Consider the following 22752-nt stretch of genomic DNA (forward strand, 5'->3'; position numbering starts at 1 on the left):
CCGATTCGTGATTCTATCTGCAGTTCAGTCGGTTCGACGCTCATTAGAAGTTTGTGAAGTGTGTATTCGGCGATCTGACTCGAGCTGTGGTGAGTTACAGCTTATTTACTTCAGATACGAGTGATTAAAACGGCGTTGATTGAGTTTGAATCATACACTCGATGGAAACTGACAATAGAAAGTTTATTTGAGTGTGAGAACATGAGTGTTTGAGTCTATCATGAACTTCAGCGAGTCATTTTGGCAGGTGTAAAAACAACAGTAGCATAATAATAATATTTCAGAAACAAACGTGTTTTTTCCCTCATGATCAGTGTTACGTGACTATATGTCATACCGAATCAGCTCGACGTTCATAGATTGTTTATGTTGTGTATATCATGATATAGCTATCGTGCCATTGTATATCTCAAAAACATCGTATTATTTGTAAACTAAACTCAGTTTAAAACACAAAGGTCAAGTTTAAAATATTATTTGTTGCAGGTTTTACAATGTCAGTCAGTTTGAATGAGAATCGAGTAGTATTGTCCTTTTGTGAACATGTTGTCCTCGTACACAACCAGAACAAACAACAATAGCATTGCAAAACTACTTCTGTTTGTTTTTAATCGATCAAAATAATTGAGTAGTGTGTAAATATTCAATTTTATCGGTGTCAGGAGTTTTTTGGGGGGAGAATGATGTATGTTCTCTACTTAAGGAGCTCACTAGGTTGTGTATCAACCACCAAGTTAAGTGTACATTGAGAAATTACCTTTATTTATATGAGTTTAAATAACAACCCAATATTTTTTTCTTTAGGAGTAATACCACTACTACAAATAAAGTCATAGTACTACTACCATAGTATAGTTTACTTGTATTTTATTAACTCAAACACCTAAAATCTGGAGTTTTAATATGATATACACTGTGTAACATCCAAAGTATATTTGGTATTTGTTGATGCACAGACAAGCTGTCAGTGTAGGGAGCTCAGCTATTTAAAATAGCCCAAAAGTCAAAATTCAGGTTTATTTACCACATACTTCATAAGTTTGTGTTAAAATTGAACTAGAATCTGATTTTTATAATACAGTAGATCGTTATTTTAATTTTACCTACATCATATCCTGTCTGAAAATGTATTTTAATGCAGATGATATTGTTTAATATCAAAGTATTTGGGGATTTCATAGTGGATAATTGACGCACAAACGAGGAGGAGGAGGCAGGAAGCATTTAAACAGATGAAAGTCTCGTTTTTTCCTTGCAGATATGAATGCGGGCATTTGTGGGAATGAGATCAGAATACAGTTAATGTGGGATCTGAAAGGATGCTTGTGTTTTAGTTTGAATGATTTCTGGCAGATATTGTGTGTCATTCGTCATGCGCTACACACCAAACAAAACCCATTGTGGCATTGATTCAGTCTTTGTGTTCAGGTGAATGAAGCTTTTCTGCTGCTGCTGTTTTACCCCTTTACCTTATTTTTTTGTCTGCTTTCTAGTCCAAATATATAAAAATTTCTAAATTAATAAACAATTTCTAGACAAGGAAAATATATAGTCTTGTTTCAAGAAATAATGAGTCAAAATTAAGTGAGTTTTACATTAAAACAAGCAAAATATTCTGCAATTAGGGCAAGTGAAATAATCATATGCCAAAAGGAAAAACTAGATTATTTTTTTCCCCCTATTGGCAGGTTATTTTGCTTTTTTTAATTAAAACTCACTTAATTTTGACTCATTATTTCTGGAAACAACACAATATGTTTTGCTTGTGTAGAGAATTACTCTTAATTTACGAATTCTAAGACATTTTGGTCTAGAAACAAGACAAACAGCTCAGCGTTTTTTTTCAGCGTGCTCATTATTTCCTTCATTTGGAGAGCAGTTTCGGTGTAATGTGACCCTATACTCTACTTTTTCCTCCAGTTCCAGATGTGCTCGAGTAATCTGATCTGTTTCAGGCTCGTCTATTTGCTGTTCTCACACAATGACCGTGTCTTATATAAATCTCCCTCCCCTGGACTTGTTTCAATCACATATTCGTCCCCTAGAGAGCCGTATGAGCGCTCGCAATACAGTCCACTCTCAGACACTGAGTGCAGTTTAACAGCTGTTGTGCATTAATGCATTTGGCAGATGCTTTCATTTATATTGCATTCAGGCTGTATATTTCAATCGTTCACTGCCTTATTAGAAGCAAAAGTAGTCTAAAATGATTTTTATAAATAACTGAAGCTTATTTAAAGCTCATTTAAAGCTCATGAGTGTCTGTTGTTTATTTAGTACTTTACTCTGAGGTCTACTTATTATATTAAAGGGCACGTATTATGCAGAAATCACTTTAATGAAGGGTTTAACCCCAGTTGTGTGTCAGCAGTGTGTGAATATCTCCAGCTTCTAATGGTGAACACTAATTAATTGTATTTGTTATAATCACACTTGATAAATGAAACACTTTGATTGACATTCTCCATTTGTACGTGTCATCAAGCCCCGCCCACTAGTGCCCATCTCTCCCTCATTAGCATAAACTGCAGCCCTGAGTGAGAAGCACAAATGAACAGCGACAGGAGTCTCCATAGACTGACACAAGCATGAAGCACACACTCACACTGACAACATGCAGATCTGATGAGCCGTCTGTAGCTCCGCCCTCTTCTAAAAAAGAGCACAATCTCATTTGCATTTAAAGCAACAGTCACCAAAACGCCACAATAAGGATCAGAGGGTCAGCTTCAGAGTTATAATGTTGAAGAAATCTGCTGTTTTTAAGCCTCATCTGAATGCTCGGTTTAAAGGGGCGTGGCCTATTGTAGTACTGTACTCAGAAGTAAACGCCCACTGCTGTGATTGGCTCACAGTTTTGAATATTACCGGAGCTAAACAGTCTGCAGTACAAGTGGGCGTTGATTTATTTATTTATTTTTTCTGTGGAGGCGGGGCTTATCCACTCTATTACATCATCGAGGTGAATATTCCAGAAGCTGTTGTTTAATCGGGTCTGCTTCAGTATAAGCTGATTGTAGAGGAAACTCAAGAGTGTTGAGTTCTGAAACTCACAGGATGTCTTGATAACACTCTGAGCTGCCATGTATCAGAGGAGAAAGGGAATTGAGCTCTCTCAGTTCATGAGCCCTTTAAAGACATGCTGAAAAACACCTCATTTAATAGCAGACTTCATGCAGAAACCTACATTACCCATGATGCATGTGCAAATGGATGTTGCAGAGTTTATCCGCCGTCACAGTGTTGCTGCTTCAGTTCAGACTGTGGATTAAACATGCAGTTCAGTGATAGAGGGGAACAACAATGGGTGGAGACAGTTTCACAGAATAAGGTTATTGTGTTAGAGATGATGTGTGTGTGTGTGTGTGTGTGTGTGTGTGTGTGTGTGTGTGTGTGTGTGTGTGTGTGTGTGTGTGTGTGAGAGAGAGAGACAATGTGCGTGAGAGATATAGAATGTGTAAGAGTCAGGGTGTGTGTGTGTGTGTGTGTGAGAGAGAGAGAGAGAGAGAGAGAGAGAGAGAGAGAGAGAGAGGGAGGAAGGGATAGACTGTGTAACAGTCAGTGTGTGTGTATGTTAAAGAGTCTGTGTGTGTGTGTGTGTGTATGTTAAAGAGTCTCTGTGTCCATGTGTGTATGTCTAAGATCTTTTGAGATCTTCTATGGAACGATTTTGAAATGTCTTTTGACCACAGACTGATGTAATGATGTCAGTGCCAGGAACACACACACACACACACACACACACACACACACTGCTTCTTGTTTTCTTCATCAGCTCAGTGTTTCCATTAGGTTTCCCCTGTACCTCATCACACACACACACACACACTCGCGCACACACACACACACACACACACACACACTTCTTTAGAACAGTTTTTATTGTTCTCTGTCTGTTCAGATTGATCAGTGGTGTTTGATCTGTTCGCATCATTTATTCAGTGTGTGTGTGTGTGTGTGTGTGTGTGTGTGTGTGTGTGTTTGTTTGTGTGTGTGGACATGCTTATGTGTGTGTCTGTCAGGCTGTGCGTTTATGTTAGTGTGTGTGTGTGTGTGTGCTTGTGTGTGTCTGTGTATTGTGTTTGTGTGTGTGTGGACATGCTTATATGTATTTGTTTGTGTGTAGTTGTGCTTATGTGTGTGTTTATGTTTGTGTGTCTGTCTGTGTATTTTGTATTTAAGTGTGTGTGCACTTATATTTTTTGTGTTTATGTTGATGTGTGTATGTGTGCATGCTTATGTGTGTGTCTGTGTATTTGTTTGTATGTGTGTGTGTGTACCTTTAAAGGAACAGCAGCTCATTTTCCTCTAGTTTAATCTAATGATTCTGTCATTGTAAGTGTTGTGCTCAGGCCCAGATTGGCTAATCGGGAGGACCAGGAGAATTCCCGTTGGGCCGGTCCGTTTTTTGGCCGCGAGGGCCGGTGTCCCTAGCTGCTTGCACTCTCAGCAGTCGCACTTTTTTTCATTTATGTATTTATTTGACCATAGATTTTATTTTTTGTGTGACCACCATTACAAGACTGGATATTCAATTCAATTCCCCTTTATTTGTACAGCGCTTTTACAATGTAGATTGTGTCAAAGCAGCTTCACATAGATCACAGTAAATAGGAACAGTGTAGTTCAGTTTGTAGTGTTTAAGTTCAGTTCAGTTGAGCTCAGTTCAGTGTGGTTTAATAATCACTACTGAGAGTCCAAATATTGAAGAGCAAATCCAACGATGCGCAGCTCTACAGATCCTGAACCATGCAAGCCAGTGGCGACAGTGGCAAGGAAAAAACACCAATTGGCGAAAGTGAAGAATTAAGAAACCAGACTCGGTTGGGCACAACTATATCTCCACTGGTCATACGTCTTGTGCAGAGCTGCAGTCCAAGTGCCGAAGGCTGGAAGCTGGACCTCAGTGAAGACTCATCTGTCTCTGGAGCGTCACAGGAATCAGTCTCATGCTCTCCAATCCTCCATGACCACCACAGCAGCTGCTCAGGATACGGCCTGGTCCAGGATTATGGAAACCTTGGGATCATCTCTTCACAGGCCTTGGATTGCTTCAGTGGCCCTGCGTAGTCTGAGGGCCTCAGGAAGAGTATCCCCAAGTGGAAATAGAGAAAAAAGAGAATAATTAGTATAGCTGATGTTCATAGTGTATATAAACGAGATGCAGAAACCTGTGTGGAGCACGTTCATGTATCATACCGCTAAGTGATGCACTGAGTGTTTGCTTTACTGAACAGATAGGTCTTTAATCTTTAATTCTATATAGAATTTTGCACCGAATATATATTCAGATATTGCAGAAAAGGACATAGTGATGTTTTAAAGAATAGTGTTGGAGATTTAGCTCCCCTTTAATCCTCTCATATTTATGCAAAACTTTTGAAGTACTAAAGCAGCTGTTTTTTTGAAAAAGACATGATATTGTCATTAGAAACTGAATTGGAAATGTCGTGATTTTAATATAGTCATCTGTGAACTGAGGTGGACCGGTCTAAGGCTTGAAACTCCAGGGCTGAAAAAGAGTCCCAGTCCGACCCGGATTGTACTGTTGTTAAATAATGAGCTTAATAAAAGTTTTGAAGACAAAACATCACATTTGTTGTGTTCAGGTGAAACCTGAAGTGACTACATTTATACACATATAAAGTAAATTCAAATAACTTTAATAAAACTACAATGCCAAATCATGGGATAAAATATTTAACAAGATGTCTGACTTTTGGACAATAAAAGTCAACTATACTCAAACTCTGAGACGTAATACAGTGTTTCCTCTAGGACTTTTTCCAGCTGTGGTGGCAGGCCTTTTTTACACAGATCTACCAACTACATGTGGTGTTATTTCAATGACAAATGTCATGAGCGCAGTATTACTTGATATCGCATTCATGAGCATGAGAATCTCTTTGCTTGCGTGCCGATTTCCTCATCTCGAGCACAAAACTTCTTTCACGCCCTCAAATATACGCTGCTCAAGTGCAGATCTTCTTGTGCGCCCTCAAATAAACGCTGCTGAATGTGATTTAGTGTGTTTATGTACTGAGTGTCTCCAACATTTATTAGATTTGCTAGGAATATTTGTGAATGTCTCCAATAGACCTACAGAGCGGCATTAATGCGTCCTGAAGTAAAGTGAAACGGCTATAAACTCCAGCAAGATCAAGTCATTGTATGCAGAACCACAGATCTTTATCTATAAATAAAATATAATTATGGAAACTCTGTTTGTCATAACTGAAAGCTACGTCGTGTTTACTGGCCTCACGCATCACGCACCTGTCAGTCAGTCAGTCAGTACGTCACCTTAAAGAGTTAAACAAAGAACGCACAGCACTACTACAGTTACAGAAAGGTTCACGCTGTTATAATTCACTCACCTTTTAATACGTTTTTGGTGCGATTATAACCCGCTATTTAAAAAACGGCTGAATGTTTTGAATGAGAAGCTGTAATGTAGCCGTGGCGGGATGAATTTTGGTGTGGCGCCCCGCCATGGACGAATGAATGTAGCGGAAACGATGCATTAGTGGGCATATTGTGGAAAATGAAGTGTTTTTAAGTGAAATTCGGGTAAACAATTCTATACAGATATAAAAGAAGTACTTTTTATTACACTCATCCTGTGTTTTATCTTTAACACTTTTATTTTAACCAATGTTTTTGTGTCTTTGTTTGTGTTTTGCATCATTTTTCACAGTTTTTAAATCTGTAAACACACTGAGTTGTTCACCATGGTATCACTACAGTAACTTTATTGTGCTGATAAAGACTGCCACACCCTCAGATCACCCTCAGAGTGTGTGTCGAATCTCTGACAGGTTTGAACATGATAAGACTCAAATCTCTGGCATTCCTGTGTGTCTGTGTGCGTGTGTGTTGAGCAGCAGGATGAGCATCAGGTGTGTGTGTCCGTGAGCTGCAGGAGTGATGGCCGGCAGGGTCAGCTTCGGCTCTGATCTGCACACCGATGTGGAGTGAGTCTCTTTACACTGTTTTACTGCGGTGTGTGTGTGTGTGTGTGTAAAAATTTTTCTGTCTTTGTGTGTGTGTTTTGTGTGAGTGATCTGCCCACCGAGTCACTTTACACTGTTTTACTGCGTCATCAGCAGTACTTATTGTGTGTGTGTGTGTGTGTGTGTGTGTTTGTCCATTTTTTTTCTGTGTGAGTGTTTGTGTCTGTGTTTTTACGTGTTTGTTTGTGTGTGTGTTTGTCTATTTTTTCTGTGTGTTTATTTGTGCATGTGTGTGTGAGAGTTTGTGTGTGTGTGTGTGTATTTGTCTATGTGTTTGAGCTTTAAGTGTGTGTTTTTGTCTGTGTTTTACATGTGTTTGTGCGTGTGTGGGAGTTTATGTCTGCGTTTTACGTGTGTGTGTGTGTGTGTGTGTGTGTGTGTTTGTCTTTTTTGCGGTGTGTGTCTGTGTGTTTGTGTGTGAGTTTGTGTTTTACATGTGTTTGTCCACGTGTGTGTGTGTATATTTTTCTGTGTGTGTTTTTACCTGTATTTTATGTGTGTTTGTGTGCGCGTTTGTTTGTTTATTTGTGTGTCTATTTTTTGTCTTTGTGTATTTATATGTGTATTTGTGTGTGGGAGTTTGTGTTTGTCCATGTGTGTATGTGTGTATTTTTCTGTCTGAGCTTTAAGTGTGTGTGTATTTGTTTGTGTTTGTTTGTTTATGTGTGTGTTTGTGTTTCACATGTGTTTGTCCATGTCGATATGTGTGTGTTTGTTTATTTGTTTGTTTATTTTTGCTTGTGTGTGTGTGTGTGTGTGTGTGTGTGCATATATGTATATGTTTGTTTGTTTGTTTGTTTATTTTTTCCTGTGTGTCTTTGTGTATTTGTGCGTGTGTGTGTGTATGTGTGTTTGTACAGTATATGTGTGTATGCTTCCGTGTTTGTATATATGTGTGTTTGTCTATTTTACATATGTGTATATATATATTTGTGTGTGTGTGTGTGTGTGTGTGTATGTGTTTGTGTTTTTTTATGTATAGTGTGAATATTTTATGAACTAAATTCTATAGAGCTAAAATTGCCTGTGTGTGTATGGGCAGGAGTCCGGCTGATGAAGATGGGGTTCACGACTCGTTCTGTCAGCTGATCGAGGAACAGTGTTATGATCTTCATGATGATGGGATCGAGATGATCCCGCTTGACCTGGAGGACGAGAGCAGAGGTCAGATCCAGAACCGCCTACTTGCACAACAACAGCCAATCACAGAAGAGCTTATTAATGTGTTCTGTTTCTGAGGTTAATGTGTGTGTGTGTGTTTCTCAGATGATGTGGTGTATCTGGACGGTCCGGCTCGTCATTGGTCAGAGAGTCTGAGTGATGCGCCGCAGCAGACGGATAATCTGATTGGAGAGCGCTGGTCATCTGACACACTCAAAGTGCTGTCCTCCATGCCCAGCCGCACCATCGGTCAGTATGTGTGTGGTTTTACGTAATATCAGAGATGTTTATATAAAAGACAAGAGTGTCTAATAATTTTTTAATATATATAATGTATTTCCCCTCCCACTGAATTGATTGATATGCGCATATTAACGTGTCTCCATAGTAATGCATATAAACGTGTCCACAGAACAGGATTCGCAAAGACAGAACAGTATTTGCATTTGCATAGACAACTGAATTAGAAGTTCTAAAACAATCCTAAAAACGAGCGCACTTCCGCATTGAAGAATAACTTCAACTTCAAGCTTTGTAACGGCATTTGTGTATGACTGATGGTTTCAGAATAAACTCTACCACAAATTAGGGGTTAAACGACTAGTTGCTGGTGACGTCATCAAGAAAACACAAGATCCAAATGTTTTGCAGTACGCCACAATGTGCGATTTATTAGCAGGAAATATATCCACATGCTGTTTTACAGCTCATAACACGCTGCAAAAACAACGCAACATCACCAATGACCAAAACAAATGCAGTCAACACTGTTCATTTCTTTAATATTGTAACATTTCAAGAGTTCACACTGAGCTGATGATTGATTATAAAGCTTGTTTGACATGCTGCCCCGGGAGAGAGCCCTGAGCTCATCAAATCCTCGAGCCCGGGGCTCCCTCCCATTTGCAAGGCGAGAGGGGAGTTTGAGCTCAGGTAGATCTGGAGAACTCCCCTGCTGTAGTAGCTAATGAACAGATAGTGATCGCTTTTAAAGGATAACTACTTACTAGGAGCACGTCTATGGTGCAGATTTGGATTAGCCAATTAACTTAAGTTGCAAAAACCCATGTGAGCACGGGGAGAACGTGTAAACTCCACACAGAAACGTCTGCTGGCTTGGTAAGGACTAGAACCAGTGATGATCTTGCTGTGAGGCAACAGTGCTAACCATTGGGCCACCGTGCCACCCATAGGAAAGGAGGAGGAGTAGGGGTGGGAGGGGGGATTCTTCAAAAGGAAGATGGCTGTGATATGGAACTGAGGGTATTTATAGTGGCTTAGGGATCGTCTGATTGGTGAATTATGAATTGGATAATTCAGGACCAGCCGCATGTGATCCTCTCGAAATTAGTTTATAAATAAATCTCACTTACGCCAGTGGTTCTCAAAAGTTTTTGTCATCAAATAGGCTACCACCTCAGAAAAACATTGTCTGTCCAAATGCCACCATAATGACGAGGCAGATTAATTCCTATTATTAAGAATATTTACTACTGTCAGCCACTTTAATCATTATAAATAGTTTGAACATTGACACTGCACTGTTCTTGTAGGTAAAAAACCCAAACTAAATAAACAGTCAACCTTTATGTGCTTTCAAAAGTTAATTAAAACTAGCAGGCAACTGTTCTTAAAGTAAACAGAAAACTGCTGTACTTAAATGTATTAGCAAACAGTAACCTATTCATCACAACCTGGAAGTGTTGCTTGACCTCATAAATATAGGCTAAATGTCATCATGTTTATATATAAACCATTTCTAATCAATTTTAAAATATATGCACACATGACATATTTGCATATCTTTGAAATCTAAACATTAACTTGCTTTTTAAAATAAAGGATTTGGAATTACATATTTAAATTAGAAATGAGATCTGCTTACTGCACGTCCTATACAGCAGTGGCTCTCAAACGTTTAAGCCAGCGACCCCCTATGTAAGATCGTCAAAAACTCGCGACACCCCTACTACCCAAAGCATATACAAACAATAAAAATAACTTCTATTAAGCTGTTTACACTTTTTTAACTATATTTACTATACATTACAGGGCTCAAAATTAACATTTTTGCTTGGTAGCACTGGTGCTCCTAACTTTGAAAATGTAGGCGCACCAGCCAAGATTTAGTGGCTCCCACCAATTATAAGCACCGGTACGACAAGTTTTATAAACAGATTTATTGCATTTGAAATCAACACTAATCAAAACTACAAACAAAACATATATATGCATGAGTGAGGAAAATATGTCTCAACGAAATCCCGTTATCACAAGACAATACATTTTTATAACATAATTGAGTGACCAAAAGATACACAGAGCGCTCACCGGCCCTGCACACACTGCTCGACATGAATGAATCTGTTAATGATACGTCAACTGTGCTGTTCTCACGGGTGCTGTCTGAGATTGCACAGATGCTTTTGACATATAAGTTACCTTCGTATTTGCATACGTCATTTTAATAGCAATACCAGTCTTTTCACGAGCTGCAAAATTAGTTTAATCTTAGTCGATGGTGTAAGTTACGTGTTGTTAACTTTTACATATACAGTAGCTGCCACTTACCTAAGTTCATCTATTTATTTCAATGTATTTCACTGTTTATCCCCAATTCCTTTTTTCGTAGGCTGGACAGTGCTCTCACTTCATTTATATGGAATGGTAAACCTGCTAGAATGCGTAAAAGTCTTTTGCAACATCATAAATCTATAGGTGGAATGTCTTTACCTAGTTTTAGATGTTGCTACTGGGCTTCAAATATTCGTCCTATACTTCACTGGCTTTACGAAGATCCTGGGGCTGATGCTTTAACATCATGATTGCCCTCTTTCCTAGCAGCCTTAGTTTTTATGCTCCTCTTTCCTTCCCTTATGACAAATTTACCAAAAATTTGCTGGTAAGATCCACACTTAAAATTTGGAAACAAATTAGACATAATTTTGGTTGGCAAACCATATTTCCAAAATCTCCCATTCATTCTAATCCGGTTTTTAGTCCATCAATAATTGATAAATCATTTGCGTCCTGGCATACTAGAGGTGTTAAGGAAATAAATTACTTATACCATGAGGGAATTTTCTCTTCATTTCAGCAGCTTTGCGAAAAGTTTAATATTCCAAATAACAACTTTTTCCATTATCTCCAAATTCGTGATTTTGTGCGTAAAATGTTCCCTTATTTTCCGGGATCGCCTCCTTGCTCCTCATTTGATAATTTACTGGAGAAGCCCACAATTTGGAAAGGGGTTATATCATTGCTCTACTATAAAATTATGGCACCAACTGATATATCCCATCCCCAAATAAAATCTGTGTGGGAAGACGATCTGGGAATCACAATTTCAGATGAGGATTGGGAATCAGTCTTATACAGAATTCACAAGTCCTCTGTCTGTGCAAGACATGGATTTCTGCAGTGCAAAATTGTGCATCGTGTACACTGGACAAACCTAAAGCTCTCAAAGCACTTTCAGCACATAGATCCGGCCTGTAATCGCTGTAATTCCACCCTAGCCACGCATGCACATATGTTATGGTCTTGTATAAAGCTTAATTGCTTTTGGCACACTATTTTTAAAACTATATCTGTTTTTTTGGGTATATCTATCTCCCCTTGCCCACTGATTGCCATTTTTGGAATTTTGTCTACGTCAGATAACCTTCCAAAAATACAACCTGATTGCATAGCTTTTATTGTGCTCCTGGCCAAACGACTAATATTGCTTGGGTGGAAGGATCAGAAACCTCTAACCCCAACACAGTGGATCCGCGATGTCCTCTTCTTTGTAAAGTTGGAAAAAATTAGACTTTGTTCCACCAAATTGATTTTCTTTCTTTCCTAAGTGCAAAAGAGAGTGTATTGTGTGCTTCAGATTATACAATTGTAGTTTTTGTTAAGCCACATTATTATTATTATTTACCTTTCTATTTGTTGATATGTGTTTTTTTTTTCTCATTGTGTGTGCTTAAGTTGATATTATTAATACTTTTAATTAGAAATATATTTTTGTTTTGTCATCTTTTTTTTTTTTACTGTAATTTGCTAAAAAAGTCATAAAAAAAATTAATAAAAAAAACAGTAGCTGCCACTTGCATGGCTGAGATCATCTGCATCTGGCGATTAAATGAAGGATTAAACAGAACCTCTCGTGCTTAAAATGTGTAGAGGTGGTAAACAGTGACCTGAAAACACCGTCCCACAGACTTTACAGTGAATGCTTTAGTTATTATCATAGCGGACTTGAAGCCACTGCAAGTCTTTTATCCACTCTTGGAAAAGTGTAGATGGTGGATTAACAATCAGCACATGATCAGATATGCCATTATTTGTAGCTTTAGGTGTTTCTAAGACAGAATCTGTCCGTGTTGTTTTCATTTTCTCATCTTCAGCGAGTTACATTTTCACGGTTGTATCTCCTGTCATCTGAAGGCAGAAGGCGTTGACTGAGTGATTGACAGCTGAATTTAACCAATCCATTCGCGTTTAGTTCTAGAGCAGTGTCTTCAAGTCGTTTTCAAGTCTTTACAGTCTATGTTTCAAGTGCAAAGATGCATTCTGCCTGAATGTGTCCTAAATACTTCCTAGATATTTCTGACGTTACCTACTTTTGTCGGCGGGGGTCTTGCTCTTATGCTTAGTCAAAGTAGACGGTTCCAGTTTCCACATCCAGATGCGTGCTGTATCGATAACTAGCGAGTTATTCGCTGCACAGTTATGATGTTCTATTCACTTTTTTTTAAATACTAGTCAGTAATATCTTTAAAAAAATCTGAAAATATTAGCTTTCACTTGTAATACTGAAAAATATGTATTATAATCACACAAAATTACACAATTTAAAATCACTCTCGCAACCCCTTGAAATTATTCTGCGACCTCCACAGGGGTCGCGACCCCTTGAAATTATTCTGCGACCCCCAGTTTGAGAAGCACTGATTTACAGTGCATGTGTCTGAAAAGTGAGGGATTATATGTAGAAATACACTGCTTAACCAATTCATACCTGATTTATCCATTCATATGTGCAGAATTTCCGTGATTTGCGATCTGATCTTAAGTGGAGCATGGAGTTTGTGTTAACTGCACTCTAATCTTTAATTAGACTATATTCTAGCTCCAAGCTTCAATCAAGGCAAAGTTGCTTGAGTTCTGTGTCACACAACATTTGAATCACATCCAGATGAATTAGCCCTAATCTGAGGTAACAAACTAACGGAAAGCCACGCTGCTTTACAAAACAAATAACTTTAAATATTAAAACACACATTATTTTACACAACTCCGAGCACACGTTTAACACATTAGTGATAGTTATTTTACCAATGATGCAGCATGGGGAGATTCTTAAGTTTGCCGTAACTGAAATGCCAACACAACAGCACTGGTCTGCAAAAGCGTGTATCTGCTCCGCAAGCGCTGTGGCTGTGCGCCTCTTTCTCTGGCTCTGAGCCAAAGCAGGTTGAATTTTAGCTTCTGATAACAGAATGAACTAAAGTAAACATTCTGAGCACACCGATGTGATCGTACGCTTTAGGGAACAGCCGGTGCTGATCACACCAGTGTAATCGTTCATGTCAAAGGGTTAAAAGTGTGTTCATTTCTTTCATTATTTCTCGGCATACCACTAGAAGCAAGCCCACATACCACTAGGGGTACGCATGCCACAGTTGGAGAACCACTGATTTACGATAACATTAGCACCAGGGCTAATTTTAGTGCTAAATTTGTGCAGCCTACACAATAATCACTGCAATTTCTAATAAGAATGTATCATCCATTCATTCATTTTCTTTTCGGCTTTATCCCTTTATTAATGGGGTCACCACAGTGGAATGAACCGCCAACTTATCCAGCACATGTTTTACACAGCGGATGCCCTTCCAGCAGCAACCCAACACTGGGAAACACCCACACACTCACATACACTGTGGCCAATTTAGTTCATCAGTTCCCCTATAGCACATCAGAAACACAGAAACACCAACTGACCCAACTGGGACTCGAACCAGTGACCTTCTTGCTGTGAAGCGATTGTGATTCTGACGCTGACATAAGAAAAATAACACTTTAAAAATGACCTTAAATAATCCGAGGGCAGTTTCATTCAGTGATCCACCTTAGTGTGTAAAGCTGCTGTGTAGTTCAATCAAAACAACGTCCAACCAAGTGTCACCCTCCCGCTCTCCCTCGTGAAGCAAATATGGAAGTAACTGAAACTGCAATTCAGGGTAATCCCGCTAGTCCTGCCTCCATAACAGAGCAGATTTCTATTGAGCCCACTGTTAAAATGGCAGACTTTACGACAGAAAAAAGCTGTTTACAGCCTGGTCGTACAAAGAACAATTTTGCGTCATAATACTAATATTATCCTTCATGACAACTGTGAGGGTGAATTTTCTTATAACTCATCCGTTTCCTTCATGTTAGCTTATATTAAGTCTGCATAATTAAGGGCGTGGCCACTTGAGTGACAGCTAGGTCTCGCTGGTCGCCGTCACTTCACCTCAGCTGATTCCGGCTGATTAGCCACTGATCTCGGCGTATTCATCGTATTTTTGTGTTGTTTTATGTGGCTTTACACAGTCAGCTGCCTTTTGGAGTTATTTCCTACAATTATCAGATGATATAGCATGCTGTGTGCACTTAATTGTGCTCACAAACCATTCACATGGCCTCCATTTCCCAGGTGAGTGAAATTATTTACTCATATACCATCTATATAAATGTTTGATTTATTTAAAATCATTCATCATTTATAATGTTCTTTAGAGCTGTAAAGCACTCCAGAATCTGCCAGATTGATTAGCTGTAGGCTCTAGATCAGTCATCTGAAGTGTTGTCATACATTTCTGTCTTCTGACACCAATATTATTCAGCAGAGTATAATAGATGATCTGATGGGTATTTAGAGCTGAAACTGTACACACACATTCTGGAGACACCAAAGACTGATCTTACATCTTGTAAAAGGGGTCAAAGAGGAGTCTTTTAAGCTTAATACTAGTGTCTTGAAGAATATCTAGTCAAATACTATGTGCTGTCAGCATAGCAGACATAAAATAAATGTGTGATTATAAGCGCGTTATTAAAAGTGTTCTGTTTCTGAATGTGTTGAACAGGGCGCAGTCGAGGCGCGATCATCTCTCAGTATTATAACCGCACCATGCAGCTGCGCAGACGCAGGCAGAGCCGACCATCCATCCAGCACTTCCCTCGCTCCGCACGGCCCAGCATACGAGGGCACGGCGTGGAGATAGACGGAGCCGGCTTCCAGGAGGAAGGTGAGACTCTGAAACTCCAGGAGAGTCAATAATTACCTGAACACTCTGCAGATTCACTGTTCATTGACTTACAGCGGATGTCACAACCATTCACCATATTTTGAGTCTTCAGATATTTCCCAAATGATGTTTCTCAGATTCAGTAATTTCTCACAGTATTTCTTCTGATATTTGTTCTTCTGGAGAAAGTCTTATTTGTTTTATTTCAGCTAGAATAAAAGCAGTTTTTAATAGTTTTAAGCTCAATATTATTAGCCCCTTCAGCAATATTAGTTTTGGATTGTCTCCAGAATAAACCACTGTTATACAATGACTTGCCTAATTACCCTAACTTTACCCTAATTACCCTAGTGAAGCCTTTAAATGTCACTTTAAGCTGAATACTAGTGTCTTGAAGAGTATCTAGTCTAATATTATGTGCTGTCATCATGGTAAAGATTAAAGAAATTCATTATTAAAACTATTATGTTTAATAATATTTAATAAGAAATCTTCTCTCGGTTAAGGAACACCTGGGAAATATTTTTTCTAAATAATTATGATTTCACAGGAAGGCTAATATGAAAGCATATGAGTAGCATAATTCATTTCCAAATGTAATATGCGAAATGACAATGCAATATGTTAAATGGCAATGTATTTCTGTATTTCAGTTAGCATTTTCCAATGCATATGTGCAATTTTTGCTGCAAAATGAAAATGAAAAAAAAAAGAATTAATTTTCACTTAATACATCAGGACATATGGCGAATCAATGTGTGAAAGGGGCTAATGTCTGCTTTCCTCCTCCACAAACAGTTTCTGCAGACATCGCGTTGTGTTCTGGACGTTTTTTAATATTTTTGCGTCAGATAGACGCAAGTCAGTAGCTGTGTTTCCATCCAAAAATGTGAATGAATTTATGTGTAAAACTGGATTATCGCATAAAAGACATGTGAATAAAGCAGCGTTTCCATCCAACCAGTCAAAGAGGACAAAATCATCACTTCCTGATTAACTGACGCCAAATATCAACAGTAAAAACAGAATTTACTGCGGTAGGAGAAGCTGTGCGAATCTTTTCTTTATTTAATAAATGACTCTCCTCAAAAAGCAATCCTGACACGCAGTGAACGCATGGTGGCGTTTGAAGGCGTGAAAGGCGGAGCACAGACGATCTTGACAGCTCTGGAGGTCATTAATAATATAATAACACCAATACTGAAACGGTTACGCCGTTTTATAATGACCAAATCAACAGTTCAGATGTTCTACAGTGTGCTCAGCCTGCTGATTTGTCCATTCACACACATTTTCATCATCACATGATCTCTAATAGGAAACCTTTTTAATACACATACAGGAATTTGTTCTGTAAAAATGTTTCCATCGTAGTTTATACACATCTTTTCTGATCGAATAAAACGTTTATCCTACTGTTATGTGCATACATTTTTTTATGCGCATTTTCAAAATGGATGCCCATCTTGGTGTTTCCATCAACTGTTTTTTTTATGCGCAGATCCAAAATGCACATAAAAATTGGTGGATGGAAACGTAGCTTCTGTCTGTATGTTGATTTGGTAACAGAACCAAAAGATTCAGTTAAAGCAGAATGACCGTGATGTGCGGACGTCTTTTCATTCTGGCGCCTTGACTTTTGTGGCTGTCACCTACCAACAGCCGTACACAAAACAGTGGCTTGATGACGCAAGCGGACAGGGGTTCAGAAGGAGAAACGGCTCAGATTTAGTGAACACAAACCAGCCAAGAAGGTGGCAAGAAGGGGGACAATTGAACTTTGGTACGGTCCAGGAAATCAATCCAAATGTGAAAGCACCCTTAATGCAGTCTTTGTGGTTATTCGGACAGTGTGTTTTAATCAGTATTAATCTCTCCAAACAAAAATAATCAAGTGTGTGTGTGTGTGTGTGTGTGTGTAGAGAATAAGAGGGAGCGCTTGGTGAATAATCTGCAGAATCTGTCTGTGAGTGATCGAGTGCGGATGCTGAGAGCCATGCCACTGAGTCTGGCAGAGAAGAAAGAGCTCCGGTAAACACACACTCAAGCAAATTCTTACATGCATACACACAAATGTGTAGATGTGTGTATACATATACTCTCTCTCACACACACACACACACACACACACACACACACATATATAAGTTCCCTCTCATTTATATACATGTTTTGAGGTAATGGGCGCTGAGCAGCAGTGATGTTGTTACACTTCTCTTGGTGAGACAAAAATGCTAACTTTTGCTGTGCTTTTGTTTTAATTAAATGTTTTATTCACTTTGTGCGTGCGTGTGTGTGTGTGTGTGTGTGTGTGTGTGTGTGTGTGTTTCAGGATGTTGGTGCTGAATAAAGGCGAGCACTCTCTGTCTGAGAATCAGATTCCCTGCTGCAGTCAGCTCAAATACTACATCATCATCGTGAGTCCAGAACGCACACACTTGCTTACTCACTCTCTTTCACACACAAACACACACACACACACACACACACACACACACACACGCTTACTCACTTTCTCTCACACACACACACACACTCACGCACTCACACACACAGACAGACACTCACTCTCACGCACACTTACACACACGCTCGATCACTCACTCATACACACACACGCTCTTTCTCTATGCCTCACACACATTCTTTTTCTCGCACACTCACACAAACTCAATCACACACAGACACACACTCACTCCCACGCAAACTTACACACACGCTCAATCACTCACACTCTCTCGCACTCTCAAACAAACACAATCATACACATTCTCTCACACACTCTTTCTCACAAACACACACATGCACACTCACACACTCTCACACACACACTGTACATATGTGTTTGTCTCTGTCTGTGCTTTAGATTGACTGTATCACTAAAATGACTCAGTGAGTCATCAGTGTGATTCACTCTAATGAATCACTTGGAGTCAGGGCATATTCATTTGCTTTAGACTTCAGTGAAGCGTCAGCAGGAAGAGGCTGAAGCTGAACAGGAAATCAGAAACAGGAAATCAGATCTCTGTTATAACACACACACCTTGTGCAGTTTTTCAACAGACACCCAGGGGTGTTGGGCAAGCTACTTGAAAAATGTAGTAAGCTAAGCTATTAGCTGCTCTACCTAAAATGTAGCTTAACTACACTAAAAGATACACCCTGGGAATGTAGCAAGCTAAGCTAAAAGCTACTTGGGAAATGCAGCTTAGCTAAATCTAAACTATTTTTGCAGTTTTCATTTTTAAATCAAAGCAACATAAACCCAAGTCAGCCCTATCTTAGTGATCAATAAAACTGCCAATGAAACGTATGAGGCAGAGTTGATCAGTTATCAGTTATTTACTGTAATTAATAAGAGCAGTTCCAGTGTTATGGATGTGCCATTTGCAGTAAAAACACGAAAATTCAATTCACAAAGAAAGTAAACGTTCACATAATATTAAAACATCTGTTTATATTTTCCCGAACAGCTAACCACAGAGTTATGGGTAGGCCAACACGTAATCTGCGCGCACAGATTTCCGCAGATTAATCTGCAGATTTCCACAGTTTTCCGCAGATAATCTGCAGATTTCCGCAGATTTCCACAGTTTTCCGCAGATAATCCGCAGATTTCCGCAGATTTCCACAGTTTTCCGCAGATAATCTGCAGATTTCCGCAGATTTCCACAGTTTTCCACAAATTTTTCTGCAGTTTCCCGCAGATTTCCGCATTTTTCCGCAGATCAATCCGCAGATTTCCGCAGTTTTCTGCAGATTAATCTGAAGATTTCCGCAGATTTCCGCAAATTAATCCGCAGATTTCTGCAGTTTTCCACAGATTAATCTGCAGATTTCCCCAGTTTTCCGCAGATTAATCCCCAGATTTCCACACATTTCCCCAGTTTTCCGCAGAATAATCCGCAGATTTCCACACTTTTCCTCAGTTTTCTGCAGATTTCCACAGATTAATCCGCAGATTTCCGCAGTTTTCCGCAGTTTAATCTGGAGATTTCCGCAGATTAATCCGCAGCTATGAAGGGAGCACAATTGTAAACATAAGAATCGCTAAAACTGAACTGTCAAAATACTCTGAAAGTAAATCACACCTAAGAGAGATGACCTTAATGCTTTATTAATCATTCCATGTTTAAATGTTAGAATGTTCTAAACGAATAGGGCATAGGGGGATAACTGGGAATAGAACACAGCCAGGAACTATGTTTCTAACTACAGCTCCAGAGGTGTAGTTGCAAGCATACAAGTTTGCATCGTAGTTTGTGAACGTTTGTTGGAACGATGGATTTGGGAAACACCAAATCAATGAACTATGTTTGTAATGACAGAACGTGCGACCTTAGTTGGCTAACAATGATTTTCAGAAACACACCCCAGAACAAGAGGTGGCAGTAACGCACCAAAAAGTTTGTTGTTGAGCACTGAAATTACAGACTCATTTATATTCGTGCACCTTAATGAGTTGTTTTTTGACTTTTACAAACTATAGTAATACTTATAAATATTGTTAATGACGTCTCACACACACACACACTTGATTTTCTGGTTTGGTTTTGTAGAAAACAGGGAAAGAGCAATTATTATAGAATTGAGAAACATTCACAAACATTTGTATGTTAATTAAAAACGCTCGCACAAAATATATTAGAGCGTGTGTGAGAGGGAGAGAGAGAGAGAAAGAGGGAGTTTGTGTGTGTGTCTTTAGTGAGGTGTAAAGCGTGTCAATGTTGATCTTGTTAGGGGTAGGGTGTGGTGAGGGCAATACAATATACAGTTTGAACAGTATAAAATGAATGGAAACCTATGTAATGTACACTTTTCACAAAAACAAACGTGTGTGTGTGCAGGCAGTGCGTCACGGCTGGTACAGCTGGCTGTCGCTGGTCTCGTCTCTGCAGTTGTGGCAGACAGCTCTCAAGTGTGTGTCTGGCCGCTTCGGGACGGGTGTGCTCTCCTACTTCCTGTTCCTGCGCACGCTGCTGTTCTTCAACATCTTCCTCTTCCTGTTCACCGCGCTGTTTCTGGCCGTCCCGCAGGCCGTGCTTCCTCCATCGCAGGACACACACACCAACAGCACCAGCAGGAGCTCATGGGGGCTCGAGGTCCTCACTGGGGCTGTGAGTGCACACACACACACACATATATACACACTCACATTTACACTGATGCTCATGCATACTCACACACACAGAGAAAAATTACACATTCACACACACACACTAACACTGATGCTCACACACAGTCAGTCAAACTGATGCTGTCACATATGCACACACACTCACAGAAAAATAACACACATACACTCTGAAACAAACACCCACACTGACACTCATACACACTCACAAACATTACACTGATGCTCAGACACACACATATACACACACACACTCACAGAAAAATAACACACATACACTCTGAAACAAACACCCACACTGACACTCATACACACTCACACACATCACACTGATGCTCAGACACACACATACACACACTCACTCACAGAAAAATTACACATTCTTGCACACACACACACACACACACACACACACACACACTCACACACTACACCTCAGCAGGGCTATTCAATTACATATTTAGTTGGGTCAGATTGTCAAACCAAGAAGGTTAGCTGGGCCAGTCATTTTAGCAGCAAAGCAGCTCATATGGACAAATTTTAAAACCACACAAACAAATGTATTGAAAAACATGAGGTTTATTCAAGGTTTCTCTTTGAACTTTGGTCAATTTGCAGAGCAAAAGGTGCATACAAAAAGAGCTGAATTAACAGAATCTGAGGGCGTACTTACACGATGTACAGTTGCCTTGAACTGGGCTGAAGCACGCTTGTCCCCCCTCCCGTCTCCCCCGACGGCTCGCACTCACGCTGCATTCGGGCCTGGGCACGCTTACGTCATCGATGATGCGCTGTTCAGTTTAAGAAGCGCTCTCGCTCAGCACAGTCATGATTTCTATATACCGTAATATCATTTTAGTGGTTTAGGATGCAGTAACACGCAGTCAGATATTTCAGTGAACAGATCAGCCACTTCTGACGCTCATAAACAATCATAAAATCCTCATACTGCCGGAATTAGGAGGTTTGCTAAAGGTGCAGCTGTGGTGCAGTGAGGGGTCTGCGTCTTTAATAATCTACGACAGTTTGCTATCATTAAACAGTAAGAATGATTAATAAATTCATATGAAACAGGCCCTTAAAAGTCACGTCTCGTCTTCAGTTTCGGGCTCTACAAGTGTACCGTGCCTGAGCCCAAGTGAACCGTGCTCAGGCACACCTCTTCCAATCGGGCATGCTCTGCAATGTTTGCATGTTGCAGGCTACGTAATTTACGTAGGTATTTGCGTTTTTTGTGGGTCCATAGACATAATAAATACTTCATATTTATATGAATATAATATATTAAATTATATTACATAACAATTCATTAATAAAGCATATTAATTTATTATCTATGGGCGGAACCACGGGCTGGGCCGCTCGGAGGTTGATTCTGGGCCGCATGTGGCCCGCGGGCCACCATTTGAATAGCCCTGCACTAGAGCTTTACAATTAATCGAAAAAAGATTGCGATCTCAATTCAACCCCCTAGGCGGTCTTCATCCAGCATTTCTACGATTCTGCCAATCATATTGTCAAGTTCAGGAGAGAAGAGTTCGGCCGCACAAGTCTTCACATCGTTTTACAGACATTACTCAGCAACGTGGACACCAGTGGTGTTGAAATGGTGTTGAAAGAGTCACACACTGTATTTATAAGGGATAATTCACCCAGAAATGTCATTTCTGTCTTGATGTCATGATGTATTCGCGGCCGCAAAATCACACGTGACATGAGCTGACCATGAGCTGTTACCACAGAGAGGGCATGTTGTGCATGAGAATAAATGTTTAACAGTGTCAGTATAACTACTGTAGCCTAAATAATGCTGAATATAATGCAATTGACCAGTAGAATATAATGTTCTAATGATGTTGTCAATAACAAATGACAAGCACATGTCTCAAACATAATAATTCAACATCAGAATTATGAATAGTTAAATTCTGATGTCCTCATTTTACTGCGCATTAATAACCAGGACATATTTAAAGTCTGCTCAAGTCCACCGTTTAAAGTCTATTCAAAATGTAGCAGTAGAGCTAACACATTATATTATTATTGCTGTTTTACCATATGTTTGAGAAATAACAATAATAATAGCCTACTCATTCATTCATTCATTCATTCATTCATTTTCTTTTCGCCTTAGTCCCTTTATTAATCAGGGGTCGCC

At 39.4% G+C, this 22752-nt stretch overlaps 1 protein-coding gene across 1 annotated transcript in view; it reads left to right on the top strand.

The window, feature by feature from the left end:
• The window catches only part of tmc6b (transmembrane channel-like 6b), a 40450-nt gene continuing 17698 nt past the window's right edge, over window positions 1–22752 (top strand). Inside the window, exons 1-8 of the mRNA XM_056468757.1 lie at window positions 1–89; window positions 6885–6974; window positions 8056–8177; window positions 8280–8423; window positions 15299–15460; window positions 17383–17491; window positions 17793–17877; window positions 20308–20577. Coding sequence (XP_056324732.1) covers window positions 6928–6974; window positions 8056–8177; window positions 8280–8423; window positions 15299–15460; window positions 17383–17491; window positions 17793–17877; window positions 20308–20577 — 939 coding nt within the window. The 5' untranslated portion in view covers window positions 1–89; window positions 6885–6927. The remainder of the gene's footprint in view (window positions 90–6884; window positions 6975–8055; window positions 8178–8279; window positions 8424–15298; window positions 15461–17382; window positions 17492–17792; window positions 17878–20307; window positions 20578–22752) is intronic.

This window comes from Danio aesculapii, chromosome 11, assembly GCF_903798145.1.
Source record: "Danio aesculapii chromosome 11, fDanAes4.1, whole genome shotgun sequence".
NCBI lineage: Eukaryota > Metazoa > Chordata > Actinopteri > Cypriniformes > Danionidae > Danio > Danio aesculapii.